At 34.2% G+C, this 26,371-nt stretch overlaps 1 protein-coding gene across 1 annotated transcript in view; it reads left to right on the forward strand.

The window, feature by feature from the left end:
- The window catches only part of LOC137628319 (anion exchange protein 2-like), a 199,764-nt gene that overhangs the window by 126,742 nt on the left and 46,651 nt on the right, over positions 1-26,371 (forward strand). The window contains exons 7-14 of the mRNA XM_068359482.1: positions 3,909-4,073; positions 7,754-7,839; positions 10,612-10,656; positions 12,290-12,344; positions 16,673-16,830; positions 17,086-17,240; positions 19,859-20,036; positions 22,245-22,354. Coding sequence (XP_068215583.1) covers positions 3,909-4,073; positions 7,754-7,839; positions 10,612-10,656; positions 12,290-12,344; positions 16,673-16,830; positions 17,086-17,240; positions 19,859-20,036; positions 22,245-22,354 — 952 coding nt within the window. The remainder of the gene's footprint in view (positions 1-3,908; positions 4,074-7,753; positions 7,840-10,611; positions 10,657-12,289; positions 12,345-16,672; positions 16,831-17,085; positions 17,241-19,858; positions 20,037-22,244; positions 22,355-26,371) is intronic.

Consider the following 26,371-nt stretch of genomic DNA (forward strand, 5'->3'; position numbering starts at 1 on the left):
CATGATGGTCATCTAGCTCCTTTTCCAGGGATTTCCTCTCATGAGATGAGCTAGTTAACTTGTTTGTCAATTCCTTTCACATAGGTAGGCTAAGTAGGTATTGGGTATTCATATATAGGTAACTTGACACTGCCGTACATGAGTCTACGTTTGTGCACTGGTACTAATAATTAGGGACCACTTGATAGCCTAAAGCCATAAAATAAAATGTTTTGACATTAAAGTAAAAAACTACTTTTGGGGAGGTATAGTCTGGTTCCCAAGAATCCTACCACTTCTTTGGACTTGAGAAGGGAATTGAGACTTAACTGAGACATACTACTGGATTAAAAAATGGTTTCCTGGTGAAAAAAAAGTCCCTGGGTACGTGTTACATTTAGTGTTAATAATGGTTCCATGGGTGACATGTCGTTAGTTAGCATAAAAATTCAGCATTGGAGGTTTTGTAATGGGTTCAATAGAGCCTGAACCTGTGGGTCTCCCTTATACATGTTGAGTCTGTGCCTTTCATTATGATACTCCCTACAGCAGGGTTCTTTGGTACATCATGTCTTACTGGATTACCAGTTCTAGCCTATAACAGGAAAGATCTTTTGGACCACAGCTCTTCTAAAATAGGTTTTTTTTTTGTTCATCAAAACGCCTTTTTCCACATCATCGTGAATGATTTCATTTTATCTCTGCAGAAAAGCTAATACTGTGATCTAATTGAATTATTCATATGGCTTTTTCTAAAAAGGAAACTGACATTTAACATCTGTGTTATTTTCTGAAGGACCTATTAATTTACTGTAATTTACAATGTTGATAGAGCATCAGCTTAAAAGATAAACCTTGGGGGTTTCCTAAGGACGGCTTCTATGTAGAAAGACACATGAGTGGGCACAAAATAGTCATATACTGATGGCACAGGTACCAAGGGACTGTCTTATTTCTGACACAAAACAGTCGTATTCTAATTACGCAGGTATAAGGGACCATCTTATTTCAACTATTTCCATTTCTGTTATTTCAAAAAGATTTCACAGCTGATTGTGTCTGACACCAGTTTTATGCAGTACTGATTTTGCTTTTAAAAATGTTGTCACTTTGGTTTGACTTTTGTATGATGTCACATTACCATGTTATATTCTTATTGTCGCATGTAAAACAGAAAATAGGAATTTTATCATGATTTCTCAATCCGCTGAAATTTTTAAAAATTTTATTTCCACTCCAGATTTGTGAATAATTGTTGTTTGATTTGCTATTTTCATCTCAGGTCTTCCCTTTGAGAGTTGCTCAGTACAGTACTTAATTGTCTTGTTAATTAATTTAAGTGAAGTGGTTTGTAAATTGAATTTGTTGAGTGCATGCTGAAGCATGAGTTTGTTGAATGCTGGTAGGATTTTAGAACATAATATAGAGATTAGTTTTCCAGAGTAAAATTTAGTTTACGAATATTGGAAGGGAAGTTTTTATAAATGGATTATGTTCTTAATTTTATTTAGTAGTGGTGCGTATCATCAATTTGGAAATTATTTTTGATGGCTGTTTTGTCATTTAGGGAAGATTTTTAGTTTCTTAAGTTTTCCCGAGTAAAATTTAGTTTACGAATATTGTAGGGGAAGTTTTTGTAAATGGGTTATATTCTTAATTTTATTTAGCGTGATGCATAACATCAATTTGGAAATTATTTTTGATGGCTGTTTTGTCACTTAGGGAAGAATTTTAGTTTCTTAAAACAAGCATAAAAAAAGGTAATTAGATGAAGGAAAAACTAGATGAGATTTATAGCTAGACTTTATTATTATTATTATTATTATTATTATTATTATTATTATTATTATTATTATTATTGCAAGATAAGCTATATCCCTAGTTGGAGAGGCAAGATGCTATAAGCCCAAGGGCTCCAACAAGGAAAAATAATCCAGTGAGGAAAGGAAACAATGAAATAAACAAACTACAGGAGAAGAAATAACCAATCAAAATAAAATATTTTAAGAATACAGTAGTAACAATTTTAAATTAGATTTTTTTACTGTATAAACTATGTAAAAAAAAACACGAGTAAGAGAAATAAGATAGAATACTTTGTCCTAGTGTACCCTTAAGCAAGAGAACTCTAATCCAAGACAGTGGAAGGCCATGGTTCAGAGGCTATGACAATACACAAGACTAGAGAACAATGGTTTGATTTTGGAATGTCTTCCTAGAAGAGCAGCTCACCATAGCTAAAGATTCTTTTCTACCCTTACCAAGAGGAAAGTAGCCACTGAACAATTACAATGCAATAGTTAACTCCTTAACCTAAGAAGAATTGTTTGGTAATCTCAAGTGTTGTCAGTTGTATGAGAACAGGAAAATGTCGAAAGAATATGCAAGACTATTCGGTGTATGTGTAGGCAAAGACGAAATGCGCTGTATCAATTTAATAAAGAGTAGCATTCTAATAATTTATGGATTACAATTGTAATAGAAAATTACTTTTTTTATTGTAGAAATCCCATCCTCAAATTATAATTCCTTGTTTTTTAAGAAATAAAGCATGTTGTTCAAATGATGTAAGCTTTTTTTCATACTGATTTTTAAAGTTTTATTCCAGCCTTACCTATTATATTGAATAGCATTACTCTCCTAATTGGGTTTTAATGTATTCCCCTTTGCTGATATGATTCAAACATACACCTATGTTAAAAATCAACTCAGTTTAATGTTAACATGACTTTTTCTCCGTTTATTTTGCTTCGAGGTAACTTCTTTATTTTCTATTTGAAATAATTAATTTACCGCCCCCTGTTAAGGCTTGGTTGGCCTAATCTAAATAACCAACTACCAAAAATTTACTGTGTAACATTTCCTAGATTACCTCTGAGGCTACTTTATCAATATTTAGTATGTGGAAATAGGTAATCCTTGGATTGACCCATTCAGTAACTGCTTTTTCCTTCACTGTCTAAGTTTGGAACACTATCAGGTTCTCTCTCTCCAAAAGTTTCATAACATTCCTTCCTTCAAGTATATATTTCCTCCATTGTTTAGTTGGTCAGCTTGTAATATTTTTCCTGTGATGAATATTTCCATGCCCATGTAGTGTAGATTCCATACTTGGTATGCCTTAGATTCTTCGTAGTATGTCTTCAGTTTTCATCTACTTTATTTTCTACCTTTTACTGTTTTATTTTATAGTTCTTGTCTATTTTTACCTCTTAATTAAGAGTAAATCCTATTGGGCCAGTGCTACGACAGTCAGTGGTCAGGACAATTACTTCCAAGAATAGTCGTAGTGGAATGTGTAGATCATATGTTATTTTACTGTATCCAGTTAAAACAAATTGCATGGGTATAACTTAGTTTATGTATTGAAAAGATATAGAAGACTTAGAGTTTTGTTTTGATCCTGTATATATTTACTTGACTTGTTAGTGAAACTAGTTTGGTTAGTGTTAGCTGAGTGAATGTTGCGTGCATAGTTTCTACAAATAGTATACTGTACGATAGTAAAGTCTTTCAAAAGACGTATACTTGTTTTTTCCCTAACCATCTTTAGAAACAGATATCCTTCATGAGGCTTATATTCGATGAGTCTCTTCACGTAAATCATCTCGTTTTCTTCAGAAATGATATCGTCTCGCTATTCTAGTTATTGTTGTGATTTGTTTATGTTGACTTTGGAATGTATAACATGATTTTTTTGCCATTATTGTATTTTCATTTACTTTTACTGTTCTTCAATATTCATTAGTGTACAGTATAAGTTTTATGATTTAAAATGAAACATTGATATTGCTCCTTAGAAATATTTAAATGCATTATTGTAAATATGTTTTTGATGATCATTAGCTATTGTTCCATCTCTAAAAAGAATGAGTGTTGGCACATTTCATATTACTGCACCTTCCCTACTTTGAGTTTCACATTGACAGAAAACTAAGTGAAGATGAGATTGAGAGCAAACCAAGAGAACTCATTCCCCAAAAGAGTCCTACAAAGAGTCCTACAAAGAGTCCTTCGAAAGCTTTCTACATTCCAGAATCGGCTGACGAAGAAGAAAAATCCCCTCTACTGGTTGATGAAGATGAAAAGCCTAAGTAAATTTTGTTGATTTATGTTCTAGAGTTATAATTTCAACTTAATGAGGATTAGCGCATTAAGTAAGTTTTCTTGAATGCTGAGAATATATTCAATGAAAATCATGTTCTGTTCTCTTGTGTGTGTAATGGTGTGTGTATATTGTTTCTGATTCAGTATTTCTTTCATGATAAGAAGGCTGTTTCAAAATATCAAACAATATGTTTAGTTTGTTTATTATATTAAGCATGGTACTAAATTCTATACTGTGGCTGCTTTCAATTATTTGCTTTGGGTTAGCCTTTTAGTTGTATATTTCCTTCAAGGTGGCAGTATAGCTGGTTGCTTGTGGCAAAATAATCTAAGATGTATGCTTTTGTGTCTTGCAAAATAAAGTGCTACGGTGTTTTTACCTGTTTCTCTCTGTGGTATGCGATAGATTATCCGAAATGTATTTCAGGCAGCGCAGATCAGTTCCAGCCAAGTTTAGGACGTAAGTATGTGCTTTATAGAATATATTTGTGTGGAATTTTATAAAATTTTGGTCCATTAACAAAATATACAATGTCATTAGCTCTCTTTCAATCTTACCCTTTCATCGCCACTACTTGAGGCATTGTATTTGCTGCGTGGATAATTGACAGGCTTCAGTATTACTTGGGGATATAGGAAAATATTGCATTTTCTGTTGACTTAATATGTACAGTAGTAAATAGTATTTTTGTGCAGATGATCATTATAAGTTACATAAAATTTCATTTCCTGAAACTTGCAAGTGTATTCCAGGTCTTTGAATGCTTAATGTATTCTAAATAGCTTCATGTTGTGTATTCGCTGTTGTCTTGCTTGGGCATTGGAAATTTTGTAAACCATTTGGTGAGAATATTTGGAATATTTTCTTTTCTTATATAAAAAGGTATTGCTCCAAGGATAGGTTTTCAAGTTAGCTGTATGGATCTAGAAATATCGCTCGCTTGCGACAACAACGTCATAACTCAAAAAAATGTATTTTTGAGTTATCCATACAGACATATTCATCTTCAAATGCTGATTCTTTTTGCAAAAGTGTCATAATTGTAGCTAAAAAATTGATCGCTTGATGCGCTAAATGTCCTAACGACATACATTAATATTAGTGTGTTTTAATTGATTAAAATAGCTCTCCTGAAAAATAGATATTTTTGAGTTATGACGACGTCGCAAACGAGCGATATGATGTTCAGTTAACCATAGCATCTCTTGGAAGGTCATCTCTACTAAACTCTACTACTGTATTTGGATAGAGCTGTTTAACAAAAAAATAAAATAAAAACCTTTGTTAGAAATTCATGCTATAATCTGCTTACATAACTAATAGTTCTTATATAAGCAATTTTCTATTCAAGGAAGATGATTTGTTATTACTATTATTATTATTTTTACTAGCCAAGCTACAACCCTATAGTCCATTTCTTTTAGCGATGCATATTTGCACCGACTCGCGGCGGTGCCCTTTTAGCTCGGAAAAGGTTCCCTTGTCGCTGATTGGTTAGAATTATCTTGTCCAACCAATTAGCGATCCGGAAACTTTTCCGAGCTAAAAGGGCACCGCTGCGAGTCGGTGCAAATATGCATCGCTAAAAGAAATGGACTATAGTTGGAAAAGCAAGATGCTATAAGCCCAAGGGCTCCAACAGGGAAAAATAGCCCAGTGAGGAAAGGAAATAAGGAAATAAATGATGAGAATAAATTAACAATATATCATTTTAAAAACATTAACAGCATCAAAACAGATATGTCCTATATAAACTATTAACAATGTCAAAAACAGATATGTCATATATAAACTATTAACGTCAAAAACAGATATGTCATATATAAACTATAAAAAGACTCATGTCAGCCTGGTCAACTTAAAAACATTTGCTCCAACTTTGTTTTCGAAAACTTACTCCAGGGCTTTTACAGTATAAACGGCAGTGATTTGCAGTTTAAATTTTTGTTCTGATTAATTATTAGATACTGTATGGTTAACCCTTTTACCCCCAAAGGACATACTGGTACGTTTCACAAAACTCATCCCTTTACCCCCATGGACGTACCGGTACGTCCTTGCAAAAAAAATGCTAGTTACATTTTTTTTTGCATATTTTAGATAATTTTTTGAGAAACTTCAGGCATTTTCCAAGAGAATGGGACCAACCTGACCTCTCTGTGACGAAAATTAAGGCTGTTAGAGCAATTTAAAAAAAATATACTGCAAAATGTGCTTGAAAAAAAATAACCCCTGGGGGTTAAGGGTTGGAAATTTCCAAATAGCCTGGGGGTAAACAGGTTAAGATGAACCCTTTCCAAGTTTAATCATAACAGAATTAGTTTTGTGCAGATTGTTTCTTTGATTTTTAACTAATTTTTATTTCTTTAGCTAATTACCCATCAAGAAACTTCTTTACATAATTGACTTTTTTCTGTTCTATTACTTTTTGTGTTTTTAACATCCACTAATGAAACTGGTCACTGGTTATGCTTTCAGCCATGTCTGCTTGTTCTGTTTTTTGTCTGCATGTTAGTGCCTAAAATATAACAAAAGTTTTGTAATGTGTTTCAGTGATGTTTTAGAAGAGTTTTTAGAATTTGAGATTACTGTACATTGCTATATTTTCTATCAATATGATGTTTTTCATATCTTATTTATACTGTGATTACCATACAATTACATAGATATGACAGAAATATTGTTTAAGTAAACTTATACATTATTAGAATTTTATATTTGGTTAAAAATGTAATGGGAAATGTAAATATAATGGAAAATGTTTAACCCTTTTACCCCCAAATGGACGTACTGGTACGTTTCACAAAACTCATCCCTTTACCCCCATGGACGTACTGGTACGTCCTTGCAAAAAACTGTTATTTACATTTTTTTTTGCATATATTTGATAACTTTATGAGGAACTTCAGGCATTTTGCAAAAGAATGAGACCAACCTGACCTCTCTATGATGAAAATTAAGGCTGTTAGAGCAATTTAAAAAATATATATTGCAAAATGTGCTTGAAAAAAAAAAAAATGCCTGGGGGCTAAGGGTTGGAAAGTTCCAAATAGCCTGGGAGTAAAAGGGTTAAGTAAACTTATACATTATTAGAATTTTATATTTGGTTAAAAATGTAATGGGAAATGTAAATATAATGGAAAATGTTTAATACAAGTTGAAGTGAGAGTTACCGGGAACATTTACCATTTCCATAAAATATTTATCTATTGAGCACATTTTTCTATAAGATGTATTCAGGTTATGTAAGTGGGTTTCTAATTACGGCATTCCTTTAAAATGAGTAAATGTTCCAGGTATATAATATATAATATATACAGGTGATGGTATTTACATTTGAAGCTTCTTGGCATTCTTTATTCAGTTCAGTTGCTGGGCGAAGGGATTTGCTTTTCCATCGGCACTGCCTCAGTTTTCTTCTTTATTCAAGTTCTTTTATATTCTTCTCTTTTTTCCCACATCTGATATGTATAGATTTTATTTTTTTTATTCTCTTTCTTTAAATAGTTAAATAGAATGTTTCCCATTATCTTCTTCTTTTCCTCTTCGTATGGTTGCTGTAATTATTTTATTTTCCTTCTCACATTGCTGAGGTTAGGACAGTTTAGTATGAAGTGGGCGAGGTCTTCTTTATTTTGTGCTATTAATATACTTTCTCCTTTACAGGTCTATCATCCGAATTGTAGACAGTGAGAAAGTCCAGTTATTTGATGAAGCATCTCGTAAGAAGTCGCGCGTCCAATTTGATATCGGTATGCACGAGGTTTTAGATTCCTAATAAGTTAATATATGTAATCCTACATCCTTCTTGTGTCCTACCTCTTATCTCTCTTGGTTTTGATTTCAAAGTCCGGAGCTTTTCTTAAATACACGGATGGTATTAGTTTTCTGTCTGTCTTTTGCTAATTGGTATTTCTTTTAGATATATCCTAAAGGGAAAAATTACTTGAGGCTTTTGGAAATTTTTTCATTAGGCTTAGTTTTTAAAAAGGTTAGGAGTCGATGGCTTGATATTCAAGGAATAGATATTTTGAATTATACACACATACTTAGTCATTTTTGAACTTAAAATAGCTTAACACTTGTAATTGTTTTCTTTTAACTTTTGGATTACTTTTGATTAAATACATTGTTTTTTCTGAAGTAGTTTATAGTAATCAGACCATAGGATTATTTCTAGACTTAATTTTGGCCAAAAATACAGATAGTTCTGAAATAAGAGGAGAAAGGCCGAAGTTAATCCTTTTAATAAGAGGAGAAAGGCTGAAGTTAACCCTTTTACCCCCAAAGGACGTACTGGTACATTTCACAAAACTCATCCCTTTGCCCCCATGAACTTCAGGCATTTTCCAAAAGAATGAGACCAACCTGACCTCTCTATAACAAAAATTAAGGCTGTTAGAGCAATTTAAAAAATATATATTGCAAAATGTGCTTGAAAAAAAAAGCACCTGGGGGTTAAGGGTTGGAAAGTTCCAAATAGCCTGGGGGTAAAAGGGTTAATTGTTGCAACGCTCGTTCTCATTTCGGAAAAAATCCTTTGGTTAGTTCTTATGGAACTATAAATGATTCTGTGGTCTGGAGAAAGATAATCATGATGATAATTTTGGTGATAGAAATAGTATTGGGTTGTAAGTGGGTTAAACAGAGCATTAAGTAGATTATTTGTACCCAAGAGGACACTTATCACATGAGGTAAACAAAAAATATCATTATGAGAAGAGCACTTTATAAACAACTATTTGTAGGTTTCTTATTCAGCGAAAAAAATTTTTGGTCTTTGAATGCTGTCTATTTCAACACTTAAAAAAGTTTACATTTTGTCTTTTAATGTTGTCAATTTCAACACTTAAAAAAAGTTTACATTTTGTCCTAAGCCTTATCTTTGAATGCTATTTCAACACTTAAAAAAGTTTACATTTTGTCTTGAGCCTTATCTTTGAATGATATTTCAACACTTAAAAAAGTTTACATTTTGTCTTAATTTTGTCGATTTCAACACTTAAAAAAGTTTACATTTTGTCTTAAGCCTTATTTTTGAAAGCTATTTCAACACTTAAAAAAAGTTTACATTTTGTCTTAATTTTTTCGATTTCAACACTTAAAAAAGGTTTTCATTTTGTCTTAAGACTTATTTTTTAAAGCTATTTCAACACTTAAAAAGTTTACATTTTGTCTTAAGCTGTATCTTTGAATGCTATTTCAACACTTAAAAAAGTTTACATTTTGTCTTTTAATGTTGTCAATTTCAACACTTACATTTTGTCTTAAGCTGTATCTTTGAAAGCTATTTCAACACTTAAAGAAGTTTACATTTTGTCTTTTAATGTTGTCAATTTCAACACTTAAAAAAGTTTACATTTTGTCTTTTAATGTTGTCAATTTCAACACTTGAAAAAAGTTTACATTTTGTCTTTTAATGTTGTCAATTTCAACACTTAAAAAAGTTTACATTTTGTCCTAAGCCTTATCTTTGAATGCTATTTCAACACATAGAAAAGTTTACATTTTGTCTTTTAATTTTGTCGATTTCAACACTTAAAAAAGTTTACATTTTACCTTAAGCCTTATCTTTGAAAGCTATTTCAACACCCTAAAAAGTTTACATTTTGTCTTTTAATTTTGTCGATTTCAACACTTAAAAAAGTTTACATTTTGTCCTAAGCCTTATCTTTGAATGCTATTTCAACACATAGAAAAGTTTACATTTTGTCTTTTAATTTTGTCGATTTCAACACTTAAAAAAGTTTACATTTTACCTTAAGCCTTATCTTTGAAAGCTATTTCAACACCCTAAAAAGTTTACATTTTGTCTTTTAATTTTGTCGATTTCAACACTTAAAAATTTTTACATTTTACCTGAAGCCTTATCTTTGAATGCTATTTCAACACATAGAAAAGTTTACATTTTGTCTTATGCCTTATCATTGAATGCTATTTCAACACTTAAAAAAGTTTACATTTTGTCTTTTAATTTTGTCGATTTCAACACTTGGAAAAGTTTAAATTTTTTCTTTCTCAAGGATTCCATAGGTTAGGTGAAGCTGATATTCCTTATTTATTCTTCTTCTTATAACAATTTTTTAAAAATTTGTTGCTATTTATCTGTGATAACAAATGAACATTAAAATATAGAAGCTTTCCTTTTCTAGCATAGTACAGCGCAAGCTATTTTCAGCGTACACAGGTTCTAAACTGAACTTTATATCTAAACTACTCTATTAAGTTTTACGTTGCCTACGCACGCATATAAATAGGTGCTTATATATCAAATTATTTAGGTACCATTCTCTTCCACCTTTAAGGATTTCTAAAGTTTATCGTCTCTTTATTGCTCCATGCCATCCATTCGATGAAATTTCTCTCCTCCCTTAGTTTACCCTTGTCTTTGTCCTTGCTAGTCTGTCTTGTCATTTGTCAAATTGTTATCTTCAGACCTACCTTTGTATGTTGTTTTCCCTTTTTCCTCCCTATTTCCTCCTTTGTATTAGTGCATAGAAAGGAATAAAATTTAATTTCTGTAGGTGGTGATTACAGTGATGCTGACTTGCGGAGATATTCTATGCTTGGTATGTATTTAAGATAGTTGTCTAGTGGTTTGCCTGGAAAAAAATTAACCAAAAATTTGATAAGATCAAAGAAATTTTGGATATAGTATAGTAGAAGGTAGATTACTTGATCATGTTATTTGCCTAAAAGTAATTAGCTTTTGCCTGTTTTGAAAACCTAAAAATTATTATTCAAAAGGTCTGTTAACCCTTTTACCCCCAAAGGACGTACTGGTACGTTTAAAAAAACTCATCCCTTTACCCCCATGGACGTACCGGTACGTCCTTGCAAAAAAATGCTATAAAAATTTTTTTTTCATATTTTTGATAATTTTTTGAGAAAATTCAGGCATTTTCCAAGAAAATGAGACCAACCTGACCTCTCTATGACAAAAATTAAGGCTGTTAGAGCAATTTAAAAATAATACACTGCTAAATGTGCTGGGGAAAAAATAACCCCTTGGGGGTTAAGGGTTGGAAATTTCCAAAGAGCCTGGGGGTAAAAGGGTTAATATTAATCTTATTGCATTGGTCAAGTTCGAGAAATCGAGAGGTCTTTGAATGGACGCATGATTTGTCCAAGTTTAGCAGTGATGTGCTGATTAAGGGTCACTTGTGAAAAAAATCTAATATTGATGCCATGCGTTCACAGTGTAAACTTTAATGACATTGAACGTTTTAAGAAGTATTTGGGTTGATGTTGAACGCCATATCTAATGAACTTAGCAAAAATTTATTTTACATTCATATGGCCATGAGGATTTACCATTAGCTGTGAATTAAATAATGAATTCTTAAGGCATGTTTTAACATTGATGGTGGGTTTAATTATACTTTTGAAGAGTTTTAATTGGAAGTTTACTAACCATGGCAATGAATACAGTGATGCCTCAGCATACGAAAGTAATCCGTTCAGGATACGGTTTCGTATGCTGATTTTTTCGTATCCTGAGTCTCGTTTTACATGTAAATAGCCTAATCCGTTCCAAGCCTTATGAAAAGACACCTTTTCTTTCATAAACACACTAAACTGTAGTAATAAACATGCAATGCAGCGATTTCTATCATTCAATAATCAACCCAACCATTAAAAACAGCCTAATCCATTCCAGAAACCACCATGAGATTATTCAATAATGTAGTTATAGCCTAGTTATCCCCTCCAAGCCCTAAGAAAACGGTCCGTTTTCTTTACTACTGTATAAAAGTTACGGTACTGTATGTAAAGCATTTGGATCAGTGAAGGTGTATTGTTACCTGTACACCTAAATTAAGGGTTGATACCCTGAAAAAAAAGGTACTGTACTCTCGGCGACGAGTTGGGATCTTGTAAGATTTTCGTATCCTGAAATTTTTTTCGTATACTGGGGCATAAAAATCTTTGTATCGCTTTTCGTATCCTGAATTTTTCGTAAGCAGAAACTTTCGTATCCAGAGGTATCACTGTAATTTTTTTTAGATTATTGATGTGAAAATTCCGAGTAGTATATTTGTTATAATTATCATGTATAACTTCATAATTTTCTTATTCAAAACAGTCTTGCAAATTTGAAATGTTAATGGTTTCAGTTTAGTACTTACGAAACTTTATGTACAACATTAGAGATATAATTCCCTATTAGTGAAATTTACTCATGTTGTCTTTTCCTGGCAGGTGAGGAAGAGGACCAGCATGATTCAGACCACAACAAAGAAAGACCTCGACGCAGGTTAGTATTTTTCATTCATTCACAGCATGCCTAGAAGGTTTTAAAAATTCAAATTAGGAAAATATAGGCATTGACGTTAATGGGGAATATTTTAACAACTTGAGATTTGCGGATGACGTTCCGTTTAGTGAATCGTGGGAGGAATTACATACACATACATATACCAAGGCCCTTCCCCCAATTTTTGGGGGGTAGCCGACATCAACAAAGAAACAAAAACAAAAAGGGGACCTCTACTCTCTATGTTCCTCCCAGCCTAACAAGGAAGTCAACCGAGTTTAGCTGGTACTGCTGGGAGGAATTGCAAAAGATTATTGATTATTTGAAAAGAGGAAGCAGATATGTAGGACAGAAAAAGAGCTACATGGATTGTAGAGAAAACTAAAGTAGAGGATGTTTTAACCCTTTTACCCCCCAAAGGACGTACTGGTACGTTTCACAAAACTCATTCTTTTACTCCCATGGACGTACTGGTACGTCCTTGCAAAAAACTGCTAATTACATTTTTGTTGCATATTCTTGATGACTTTTTGAGAAACTTCAGGCATTTTCCAAAAGAATGAGACCAACCTGACCTCTCTATGACAATAAATAAGGCTGTTAAAGCAATTTAAAAAATATATATTGCAAAATGTGCTTGAAAAAAAAAAAACGCTTGGTGGTTAAGGGTTGGAAAGGTCCAAATACCCTGGGGGTAAAAGGGTTATCATGTAAGAAAAGATATGGACATTGGCAGGATGTATAAGGAGAATGACAGAAAATAGATGGACAATAAGAATAACAGAATGGGTCCCTAAAGATTGCAAAAAAAAGCAAGAGAAGGAAGAGACGACAATGGATTGACAAACTAAGAAAATTTGTGGGTATAAACTGAAAAGCCTCAAACAGAATCAAGGGGCAGGAGACGGCCGAGTTCTTTGTTCTTTGCTGGACTAGTGACAGCTGGTGATGATAGTTAACTCTAAGATTTCTGATAGGAGTACATGGAATTATCATCATTACTCTCATGATTTGAATGTCAAGTTTTCCCATGTTTTCACACACCCCTGATGTATACACGACACCCACAAGGTGCTCGCGCGAGGGTAGTAACCTCTGCATTCCATGCTTTTATCTTTCTCTGGTATATTTGGAAGATTTATATCAGAAAAGTGTAAAGAAGGACCTTTTCACCGGCCGTCACAGGTCTCTCCCCAGAAATAAATTTTTCCTTCGTCAAAATCCCTTTTCTCTCTCTCTTAATTTACACTTTTGTCAAAATATTCTATTTTTTTTATCCTTTGCGCTTAGATTTGTGTTTATTTAGCCTGGGTCTTCAACAAAGGTTTTTCCTTGTCATCCCGAGTCTTGCCACAATTTATATTACATTTGAGATCTCGGTTGATATTCCAGCTTCTAGGTACCAATCTTACCCTTTGGAACATTTCTGCCACACATTAAAGCCATGGATTTTTCCTAAAGATTAAAAGCATTTTCCTTTATACCAGCTTGTAGGTCATTGGGAGTTATCAGTTCACATTTCTGGAAATTCGAGAATGTATGTATGGAAGGTAGAGACTTTGTATTTAACTGTCAGGTTTTGATGATGAGCAATTTCATAGATGATTTCCTAATTGGTTGCTTAAAAGTGTCTAATTAAGTTTCATTATAGGAATTTACTTACTCTTTCATGTTTTGTTTTAAATGAACATAATATAGCAGATTTTAATTAGTTTTATTAATATTAAGTCAATTTAAACAAAGCAAATCACCTGAAATTACATATGAAAATCAGAGTATATATCAGTTTAGTGAGATCGGTGTACTCTATGGACATGAGTCATGGTATGACAATGAAGCAATCTCCAATAGATTTAGTAGATTTGAGAACAAATCCTCCAGAAGGATACATACATACATATACCAAGGTACTTCCCCCAATTTTTTGGGGGTAGCCGACATCAACAAATGAAACAAAAACAAAAAAGGGGACCTCTACTCTCTACGTTCCTCCCAGCCTAACAAGGGACTGAACTGAGTTCAGCTGGTACTGCTAGGGTGCCACAGCCCACCCTCCCACATTATCCACCACAGATGAAGCTTCATAATGCTGAATCCCCTACTGCTGCTACCTCCGCGGTCATCTAAGGCATCGGAGGAAACAGCAGGATATTCGGCATTAAATGGCTGGACAGAATTAGAAATAAAACTATAAGAGAGATTACTTGAGTGCCATATGTGGATGAGATGATGATGAGGGATAGATGGAGGTGGTTTGGGCATGCTCTTCGCACTCCCTAAGAAAGATTAGTTCACCAAATGTTCAGCTGGGGTCCACACGGCACTAGAAGAGTTGGAAGACCCAGACCCACATAGCTGAGGACTATGAAGTGCGATGCAGGAGATTATGAATGGAGAAGTATTGAAAAACTCAAGATAGAAACGACTGGCGAAATCTAACAGAGGCCCTTTGCGTCAATAGGCGTAGGAGGAGATAATGATGATATTGTTCAGTAATCAATGGTTTTATTTTCATATTTCTGTCTGTATATTGTTTGGTAATCAGTGTTATTTTATTTCTGTCTGCCCTTAATAGTAGGATGTTTTATTATTCTTTTGATTATCCTTTTGATTTCCCCGACCTGCACAGTGTAGAGTTATGCATGCGTAATGCAGTACACATAAATTTTTGCTCATTTACTAATGGGGTAATCCTGTCTAAAGTATTCTTGTAGTGTCTTTCATCTTTACCCAGAGCATTGTTGCTCATTTGTTTTATAGGGCCTTCTCAATACCTGCTCCACAAGCCAGTTTTTCCCAAAGGTAAAACAAATTTTCAATTTTTTTAATTTTTTTCTCCCTGTCCAAGGTCTCTTTTTTGTTTTCTTTGCTATTTGCTCATTATATAAATTATGGATAAAAAAAATCCTTACTCTAATTTTATTTAGTATTCCTGTGTATCGCATTTAAGACCATCTATGATATACAGATTACCGATTTCACCCTTACACCTCTCCGGCAGCAGCCCTAAAACTACTTTCTAGACTGTATACCGTTTCATTTGCTTTTCAACCAGATGCCATAAGCTTGTATTTGTCAATAATCCTTTAAATATTTCTGCGACTTCTTCCTTTTTGTCTGCTGGTAACACCAGGTTGACTTCAAACATCAGCTTCCTTAAGCCTCCCTTTTTTAAATTCTTTGTACATTAATTTCCTTCATTATTATGACAAAATAAGAATTTATTACTGAATAGTAATGGATAACAATGTTGCTTTAAATTAGTCTAGAAAACTGACTCTTTTTGTATTAGCCCATTTACAATTATTTAACCCTTTTACCCCCAAAGGACGTACTGGTACATTTCACAAAAGCCATCCCTTTACCCCCATGGACGTACCGGTACGTCCTTGCAAAAAAATGCCATAAAAATTTTTTTTTTCATGTTTTTGATATTTTTTTTTGAGAAAATTCAGGCATTTTCCAAGAGAATGAGACCAACCTGACCTCTCTATGACAAAAATTAAGGCTTTTAGAGCAATTTAAAAAAAATATACTGCAAAATGTGCTAGGAAATAAATAACCCCCTGGGGGTTAAGGGTTGGAAATTTCCAAATAGCCTGGGGGTAAAAGGGATAAGCAAACTTCCGGTACCCTTTGCTTGAATAATGTCCCTTCTATCGCTTGCACTTGAAAATCCACAAATATAAAGTAGCCTACAGGTCTGGCAAAAACTTCTTTTCTCATTGCAAAACTGCCTTCACTGGCATTAAGCCATATTGAAAGTTGGTGACCTTAACCAATGTTTTGCAGCAGGGTCATCATCACTTGAGAAAAATATTTAATTACTCTATAATACTCTTGTAATCTTAGAGTACTGTATAGTATTTCAGTCGTCTTGGTGTACTGCATTTCTTTTATACCTTTTGCGCTGTAGTATAGTGTTATATTTTCTTTCATATGTGTTTTTCTGGTTTAAGACTATTTTACCTTTGATACTGAGGATGATGGTACTGATGCTAATGATCATATTATTATTATTATTATTATTATTGTTATTATTATTATTATTATTATTACTGGCTAAGCTACAACCCTAGTTGGAAAAGCAAGATGCTATAAGCCCAGGGGCCCCAACAGGGAAAATAGCATATGAGATAATGGAATTGAATCATATGATAGGATTTAAAATCATGAAGCAATCTTCAAGTTTTCAAGTCCAATAACAAAGTCTTCAGTCCTGACAGGTAAGTTTAAGGGTATTTTAATGAAACCTTTGGACTTTCTAGCCCCGCCTACAGTATAATAACGATGATATCAGCGTCAAGTAATTACTGTGTATTTCTCAGGCGAGGCCATAAGAAGAGAGAGAGGGACGATGCCGAAGACCCTTCGTGGCGCAAGCACCCTGGAAGCGAGCACAACTTACGATCCCACCACTCCTTCTCCACGACCGAAGAAGAAGAGGCTAAAAATCTTAAAGAACATGATTTAGATGAGATGTCTAGTAAGTTTGAGATATGGGTTTGCTGCAGTATTATTATTATTATTACTACTACTACTAGCTAAGCTACAACCCTAGTTTGAAAAGCAGAATGCTATAATCCCAAAGTCTTCAACAGGGAAAAGTAACCCAGTTAGAAAAGGAAATAAAGAAATACATAAATGAACTACAAGAGAAGCAATGAGCAATTAAAATAAAATATCTTAATTACGGTATCCACATTAAAAGCATTAATATATTGAACATCTTTAATTTTAGGCCATCGTTTCGATGATCCAAGTGGGTACATCAAACCAAGAGTCAGAGCCCGTTCTTCTGTATCGTCAATCATTCACATGAGTGATAAGGCAGACAAGAAGACTGGCAGGCAGCTGCCCATTATGAAGAAGTCCTATGATCACAGCCCCCACGAGGTTAGTGAAACAACACACGGTAGATTTTCAAACTTGTCATAGCTGTTAGAGATTTTAAAGGATGGATTTTTATTGTAAACATTAGTGTTGCTGTAGAGCTTAGATTACTGTAGAATTTCCAGTAGCCCTAAAATTGCAAAGTTTATGTTGCATACTTATATTAAAAAATACTTATTGCATTTTAATTGGATGCACATAGCAAATTCACAGAGAGATAAGTGATTTTTTTAACAGTCTTCAAATCTAGATTATAATACTCAACATTGGAGAAACAGTTATTGAATCAATGGTTGGTTTTTGTATGGAAATGTGATTGTTGATATTGACTTTGTTTGATTTTTTGCACTGTTTCATAAAAGTTTATGTTGCATACTTATATTAAAAAATACTTATTGCATTTTAATTAGATGCACATACCAAATTCACAGAGAGATAAGTGATTTTTTTAACAGTCTTCAAATCTAGATTATAATACTCAACATTGGAGAAACAGTTATTGAATCAATGGTTGGTTTTTGTATGGAAATGTGATTGTTAATCTTGATTTTGTTTGATTTTATGCACTGTTTCATAGATTTAGTAAACTCTTGAATTCACAATTTGCAATTAATGTTAAGCCTGACATCAATATAAATCTTTAGAAGTTTGTGCTAGTATAGCTTATATTACTCTTATAAGAAAATTAGACTTTAGTTCTGTTACTAGACAACACAACTTACTTGCTTCGGCTAATTTTAGATGACTGACCAAGAAATAATGACAATATTGATAAAAAACCGATCTATCAGTGTGGCTGGACCATACGGCGCATACGAGCCCCTCTTGAAGAAGTACTCGTGCATTGCAAGGAAGCACCCATTTGCCTTATATAGGCCCCACAAAATTTGTGAGGTTGATTTCAAGTCTCCTGCCTGGGATAGAGAGACTTGGTTTTAATTCTTGATTTTTAGAAACCTCGTCCTTCCCTTATTGGTCCTTGTGTTTGCATTTAGTTTTGTACCAGTTAAACCCAAGGGACTGCTCACTGTCTTGTTATACTATACTGTACCATTATGTTATGTTATCATTAGTTTTATTGATTAATTCTCCTTTTTCTATGATACAATAATACATCGTCACCCTCATAGGTAGTAGGTTGTCCAGGGCACCAGCCACCCGTTGAGATACTACCGCTAGAGAGTTATGGGGTCTTTTGACTGGCCAGACAGTACTACATTGGATCCTCCTCTCTGGTTACGGTTCATTTTCCCTTTGCCTACATACACACTGAATAGTCTGGCATATTCTTTACATATTCTCCTCTATCCTCATACACCTGACAACACAGATTACCAAACAATTCTTCATCACCCAAGGGGTTACTGTACTGTACTTGTTCAGTGCCACTTTCCTCTTGGTAAGGGTAGAAGAGACTCTTTAGCTATGGTAAGCAGCTCTTCTAGGAGAAGGACACTCCAAAATCAAACCACTGTTCTCTAGTCTTGGGTAGTGCCATAGCCTCTGTACCATGGCCTTTCACTGTCTTGGGTTAGAGTTCTCTTGCTTGAGGGTACACTCGAGCACACTCTCCTATCTTATTTCTCTTCCTCTTGTTTTGTTAAAGTTTTTATAGTTTATATAGGAGATATTTATTGTTGTTACTCTTCTTAGAATATTTTATTTTCCTTTTTTCCTTTCCGCACTGAGCTATTTTCCCTGTTGGAGCCCCTGGGCTTATAGCATACTGCTTTTCCAACTAGGGTTGTAGCTTAGTAAGTAATAATAATAATAATAAGAAGTCATTTTCTCTGCTTCTCATTTCCTAATTCTTTATATCATTGTCTTGAACTTCAATTCACAAATTCTTAACAGAAGAATTTTTGAATTAGAATTTGTTAATTGAAGCTCAACACAATGAAATAAAGAATTAGGAAATGAGGAGTTTTTTTTTTATTTCCCAACAAGTGGAAAAAATTACTTAGGCAGTTAGTTTATGAGGGTGACGACATGCACTTTGATATTAACACTTCATGTTGTGAGAGACATACAGTATATGCATTAGACACTATCTCACGATAGCAAAAGATCGTTTTGCGTGAAGATGAATGAACTCAGTTTCAGTGGATCCTAAAATTAAAAAAGTGGAAGGAAAAAAATTGCCTTTATTTTCAAGATGATATTTTTCCTTTAGTAAAAGTAATGCATTGCAACCTCCTGTTTTTATAGTTTTTTTTTTTTAATCAGCCCAAAGTATTACTTTCAGTTTTCTGTGTTAATGGCCCTAGAATTTAATCCTTTTTTTTTTTCGTTTTTGTTTGCATGATACTAATGAACAAAGATATGTATATATACGAGTATATATATATATATATATATATATATATATATATATATATATATATATATATATATATATATATATATATATATATATACAAAATACTATATTAAGTAATAAATTGTCCTTATTATGACATACTGTATAGAACTTGGGTCTATGATACATTACAGAATACAACTACTGTATTGGTTCTTCATAATTTAATATCATATGTGTATTTTAGTATTGGATTTTGATTATATCTGGCGCATACAAATGATAGTCAGATAATCTATCTTCTTCAATTTTCTTCATCTAGGTCTTTGTTGAACTGGATGAATTGAAATACATAAACGGCCATTTGGAGTGGAAGGAAACGGCAAGATGGATCAAGTATGAAGAAGATGTCGAGGATGTCGATAACCGCTGGGGAAAACCCCACATAGCATGTCTGAATTTCCATGCGCTCTTCTCACTTCGCAAGGGCCTCGATTCAGGTAAGGGGTGACGAGGGTGCCTTTGGAGCTTAACATCTCACTTAGATTTTTAATAATATTCTCAACTCTGTTTTTCAGAAGAATTGTCTTTTAACCCTTTTACCCCCAAGCTATTTGGAACATTCCAACCCTTAACCCCCAGGCATTTTTTTTTTCGAGCACATTTTGCAGTATATATTTTTTAAATTGCTATAACAGCCTTAATTTTCGTCATAGAGAGGTCAGGTTGGTCTCATTCTCTTGGAAAATGCCAGAATTTTTTTGCAAGGACGTACCGGTACGTCCATGGGGATGAGTTTTTTGAAACGTACCAGTACGTCCATTGGGGGTAAAAGGGTTAAAATTCTGACTTTCTATGTAGTTTGTAATATATGAAGCAGTTTTAGTGGTTTTTACTTATTTGTGATGTGATTGAATATTTTCCAAATGTGTTGATTATGTGTGTGCATATATTTTCTTATAGAGCATATTTTTTTTTCTCTATGAATTTTTACATCTATAGTTCAAAGGTTTATATAAATCAATAACACATTTTTGGCCTTATGATTTGGTGAAACACATGTTTTGCAAGATCAGTTTTTGAGACCCTCTAAGGTCCTGGGAAATAAAAAAGATAGTTTTTAGAGTGGCATGACATTTATAAGAGGTGAGAATAGAAGGTCAAAAACCTCATTGCATGTGGTAAGAGCCGAATTCATAAAAAATCTAAAATGACTACCGGTACAAGTTGGAGAAAGTTTAAGTTCTTTGACTAGAACACAAGTTATTATTTCGAATGCATAGATGATCTTCATGCCAATATTTTAGTTTATTTGTTAAGGAACATTTATTGAACCTGTGGAGAATGAATTGATATCTGTTTGCTAAACAGATGAGTAAAATTTAACATTTAAAGTAGATGATTAAAAGAATGTGTAGTGTATCCATACATTTCAGAGTTGGGTGGAGTTGCATTCTTTTTTTCTTTCTTTTTTTACCAGAAACTGGTTTAGGTTCAACAAGCTCACTGCTCCACTTCCTCCCCCTCCCCCACTCTTCTCTCCGTCTCAGGAAAGAAGGGACTTCCCCAGCCTCGTGGGTTGTGTAACTCCGGAATGTTTCCCTTCTGTTTGCTTTTTAGCTTTAAACTTGTTGAAGCGTTTCAGATAAATTCTTTTAACCTCACATTGAATTTTCTTTAGGGTTCCATTTCTCTGTTTGTGTACATTACTCCTGAATGGTATTTTTAACATTTACTGACATTGGGTTTGATGTACAGAGGTCAGTTACGTCTTGCAATTTATATAATTAATTTCACCATCTGTTTGAAACTGCATTGCTCTCTTTTCATCAGTCTTTCATTTGTCCTTGTTTTACATTTCTACCATCCTCCTTCCTTGATAGGCTACACATTATTATTATTATTATTATTATTATTATTATTATTATTACTAGCCAAGCTACAACCCTAGTTGGAAAAGCAAGATGCTATAAGCCCAAGGGCTCCAGTAGGGAAAAATAGCCCAGTGAGGAAAGGTAATAAGGAAATAAATAAATGATGGGAACAAACTAACAATAAATAATTATAAAAACAGTAACAACGTCAAAATAGATATGTCATATATAAAACTATTAACAACGTCAAAAACAGATATGTCATATACTGTATAAACTATAAAAAGACTCATGTCAGCCTGGTCAACATAAAAACATTTGCTCCAACTTTGAACTTTTGAAGTTCTACTGATTCAACTACCCGATTAGGAAGATCATTCCACAACTTTGTAACAGCTGGAATAAAACTTCTAGAATACTGTGTAGTATTGAGCCTCATGATGGAGAAAGCCTGGCTATTAGAATTAACTGCCTGCCTAGTATTACGAACATATTAAAGTTGTTTTACCAACAACACGTAGTTTCCTCTGCCTTGTTCATTATTTCACAAAGGAACATTATTCCTCTCGCATATTCATTGCAACATTTTCCTTGTCCAAATATACATTGGTCAGCCACTCACTCTCCCCACAATACTGCAGCATCTCACTTGCAGTCCCATCTATTTATGATGTCTTTCCTTTTGTAATCTCATCAACTCTCAGATTTTTAATACATCAAGTTCATTACTTCTACTACTTTTGATTTAACTTTTGCCTCTTTTCTATCCTCTATTTTCATCTAATCTTCAGAATAATCAATCTAATTTCACACTTCACTGTTTCCTGATTCCAGAGAAAAGACAATACAACTTTTTAATGGATGAAACCCCCTCCCAGATGCCTATACAAAAGGCCCATCAATATTGTGTCAAACCTCTACACTTATTCACCACCACTTACATGGTCATTCATACGTCCTGGATATTAAGGCACTTCTCTTCCCTTATCTCTTTCTTGTTATCTATCCAGCACTTCTTGGGCCTCCCTCTCTTTCTGTTAACTAGCAATTCCAAATCCTTCATTTTCTCCATATGACCGAACCTTTTCAAAATGGACATATCGATCCAATCACTTGAGCTAATCTATTTTCTTTAAAAAATGTATATGTTACATCGTCGTCGGCGCCCACTCGTGTCCGAGTATTGGGTTCTGTCGTTAGCCATCAGCCTCCTATGAAGAAGGGTGGAGGAAACGACAGAATGCCAGTAACTGGGTATATTGTTTTGGGTGGTCGTGGCTTTGCAACGGCCACGCACACACACTTGGCCCACATCGTTTTCGCCGCGGCTCAAGACATATGAGACAGGCGGCTTCTCCGATGTTGGTTGCATTGGGCTGCCGGGTTCTTGTTATGTCAAGGCCCACCTTCTTGCCTGCCCGACAGGCATTGCCCTCTTCCGCCGGCGCTGGGAAGCTCCGCCGTTGGGGTCTTGTTTGGTTTGATTTTGGAGTTTTCCTTCTCCTAGCCTTTGCCTATCTTAAAATAAAGGAGAAGGCCTATAGGGGTCCAGTCTTGGTCTGGTCTCTCAGAACTGGCCTTAGCGGTGTGGTTGAGCCTGCCAGGGTGGATAAACTACCCCACCGCCATTGCCCAGCCCATCATTGAGACACTCAAGCCCCTCTACTGCAGTAAAGTGCTGGACCATCAGAGGGGAATATGTTACATATATAAACAGCATATAGCAATAGTTTTGACCTTTCATCTTTCATCAGCATTTGGTCTTTCCACTAGGGAGACTAGTTTTCTCAAGTCTCTTCATACATCTTATTTTGAGTTCATTTTACAATGACAGTCTGTTTCCAATCTTTTGCAAGCACCGAGCTGGCTTCTCACTCACCTTTTTATGACACTTGTTCAATATTTTTTGGACTTTTTTTGACACTTCACCCATCATATCATCTTTTATATTTTCTTCCAAACACTTACATAAATCAACCATTTCATTTCTTCCACCGTCCATATTGACTTTTATTGATAGAGAATTTTTTTGCTTAAATATGAGTAAGTAGTGCGTTATATGGCTATATGGAATCTATGAAAGTGGAGCAATGAATTAATGTATGGGTGGAGAGGGAGTGGAATCATTTCATTCTTTAAAGTATTTGAGAGCAATGCCACTTTATTTATAAGGCTGACTAGGAGAAGAACACTAAAAAATCAGACCATTGTTCTCTAGTCTTGGGTAGTGCCATACCATGGTCTTCCACTGTCTTGGGGGTAGAGTTCTCTTGCTTAAGGCTATGAATAGGTACACTATTTTGACATTTCACTTTCTTTTGTTTTTTTGAAGATATAGTTTATAATTTATATGCAATGCCACTCTATTCATAAGGCTGACTAGGAGAAGAACACTCCAAAATCAAACCATTGTTCTCTAGTCATGGGTAGTGCCATAGCCTATGTACCATGGTCTTCCACTGTCTTGGGGGATAGAGTTCTCGTGCTTAAGGCTATAAATAGGCACACTATTATCACCTTTCTCTTTTGTTTTTTGAAGATTTTATAGTTTATAATTTATATGAAAAATTTATTTTAATGCTATTACTGTTTTTAGAATATTTTATTTTAATTATTCATTATTTTTCTTGTAGTTTATATATTTTCTTGTTTAATTTCCTCACTGGGCTATTTTTCCCTGATGGAGCATTTGGGCTTATAACATCCTGCTTTTCCAACTAGGTTTGTAGTCTAGCTAGTAATAGTAAAATTATAAGAAAGGGCTGAATATAGTGCCTGGATTTGGATGAGCTTTTCATGAGCCTTTTTAGGAAACCTTTGGGAGTGACCATTATTTTATGGAAGTGTTCTGCACAGGAGGTTCATCCAAGATTCCCTCGCTTAATCTTGTCGCAGAAGACATTGTTATACGTTCGTCCACAATGGGGAAATGACTAGCAGCTTTAGCAAAACGAGTACCTCACTCTAGCCTACCATCCTTACGTAAGTCATCGGGAAGTAAATAGGTTACGTAAGATATTGAACAACAGCTACTCTGCATTCTTCTCCATAAAAGAAAGAATGTGTCCCTTTGGCCGTAGTACGTCACGGCAACCCTTTGTGCTCGAAATTCTGGCAGTCATGGTGGGCTAAGAAAGGTCCCGACTTACATGCCTATTCAGTCGAAGAGAACGGTGCTTTGTCATGATCATCATGTCCCTTCATTGGTCCAACACCGGGGTGGCCAACCTTTTTGTTTCCCATGCAACAATTTTTTTTCACTTGTAATTCAGATGTGCCTCACAAACTTTAACTCCATTTCAATGCTTCAAGTATGGTGATATCGACGTATTTGGCGGTTATACATATAATCATTTGATATATGTATATATATATATATATATATACAGTATATATATATATATATATATATATATATGTGTGTGTGTGGTGTGTGTGTGTGTGAACAGATGTAGCGGTTGTAAAGGTAAAGACATAGCGGATGGTCCCCTTAAATTCTATTTGTATTTTTTTTTCTAGAAATTAGTATTAATTTTTTTTTTTTATGAGCAGACATTTTTTTCTTTTACTATCTCTGGGGTATAGTGCGCAGTAGGTTTGCCACCCCTGATCTAACACCTGTTTTAAAGACTGCTATGTTAATAATCTAATTTCCTCTTATTATAGGGTTTGATAACTTCCAGCATTATGTATCTTTCATTTGTGTTGTTAATTCTGACTTGTGTTCTCTCGTGTTGAGCTCTGATTATGGTAAGCTTTGATGAACTTGAAAATCATGCTGCCTGCAACTCCTTCAAGGCGCGGAATGTAACTTTTCTCTATTCATTCTTGCCAGTAAAAAAAAAATTATAGGAAGCACTTGATATTTAAACATTAGATGAAAAAAAAAATCCTATTTAGTAATAGAATATTGCGGAACAATACCTGGTGAGGGAATTAGAATTTATTCTTAAGATATTTTATGACAAGTGAATCTCCAGCACAGTAATTATGAATCTCTCTCTCTCTCTCTCTCTCTCTCTCTCTCTCTCTCTCTCTTTGTATCTGTGAATTTTCCATTATGTTCTTAACAAAATTCGTAACTTGATAGGAGAAAAGAAAACCTCTCTCTCTCTCTCTCTCTCTCTCTCTCTCTCTCTCTCTCAAATTTCAATTATGTTCGTGACAAAATTTGTAACTTGTATGGGAGAAAAGAAAACTTCTTAGTACTTTCTCTCTCTCTCTCTCTCTCTCTCTCTCTCTCTCTCTCTCTCTCTCAAATTTCAATTATGTTCGTGACAAAATTCGTAACTTGTATGGGAGAAAAGAAAACTTCTTAGTACTCTCTCTCTCTCTCTCTCTCTCTCTCTCTCTCTCTCTCTCTCTCTCTCTCAAATTTCAATTATGTTCGTGACAAAATTCGTAACTTGTATGGGAGAAAAGAAAACTTCTTAGTACTCTCTCTCTCTCTCTCTCTCTCTCTCTCTCTCTCTCTCTCTCTCTCAAATTTCAATTATGTTCGTGACAAAATTCGTAACTTGTATGGGAGAAAAGAAAACTTCTTAGTACTCTCTCTCTCTCTCTCTCTCTCTCTCTCTCTCTCTCTCTCTCTCAAATTTCAATTATGTTCTTAACAAAATTCGTAACTTGTATGGGAGAAAAGAAAACTTCTTAGTACTCTCTCTCTCTCTCTCTCTCTCTCTCTCTCTCTCTCTCTCTGTCAATTTTCCATTATGTTCTTAACAAAATTCGTAACTTGTATGGGAGAAAAGAAAACTTCTTAGTACTCTCTCTCTCTCTCTCTCTCTCTCTCTCTCTCTCTCTCTCTCTCTCAAATTTCATTTATGTTCGTGACAAAATTTGTAACTTGTATAGGAGAAAAGAAAACTCTCTCTCTCTCTCTCTCTCTCTCTCTCTCTCTCTCTCTCTCTCAATTTTCCATTATGTTAACAAAATTCGTAACTTGTATAGGAGAAAAGAAA

The sequence above is a fragment of the Palaemon carinicauda genome, chromosome 36, assembly GCF_036898095.1.
Source record: "Palaemon carinicauda isolate YSFRI2023 chromosome 36, ASM3689809v2, whole genome shotgun sequence".
NCBI classification, from domain to species: Eukaryota; Metazoa; Arthropoda; class Malacostraca; order Decapoda; family Palaemonidae; genus Palaemon; species Palaemon carinicauda.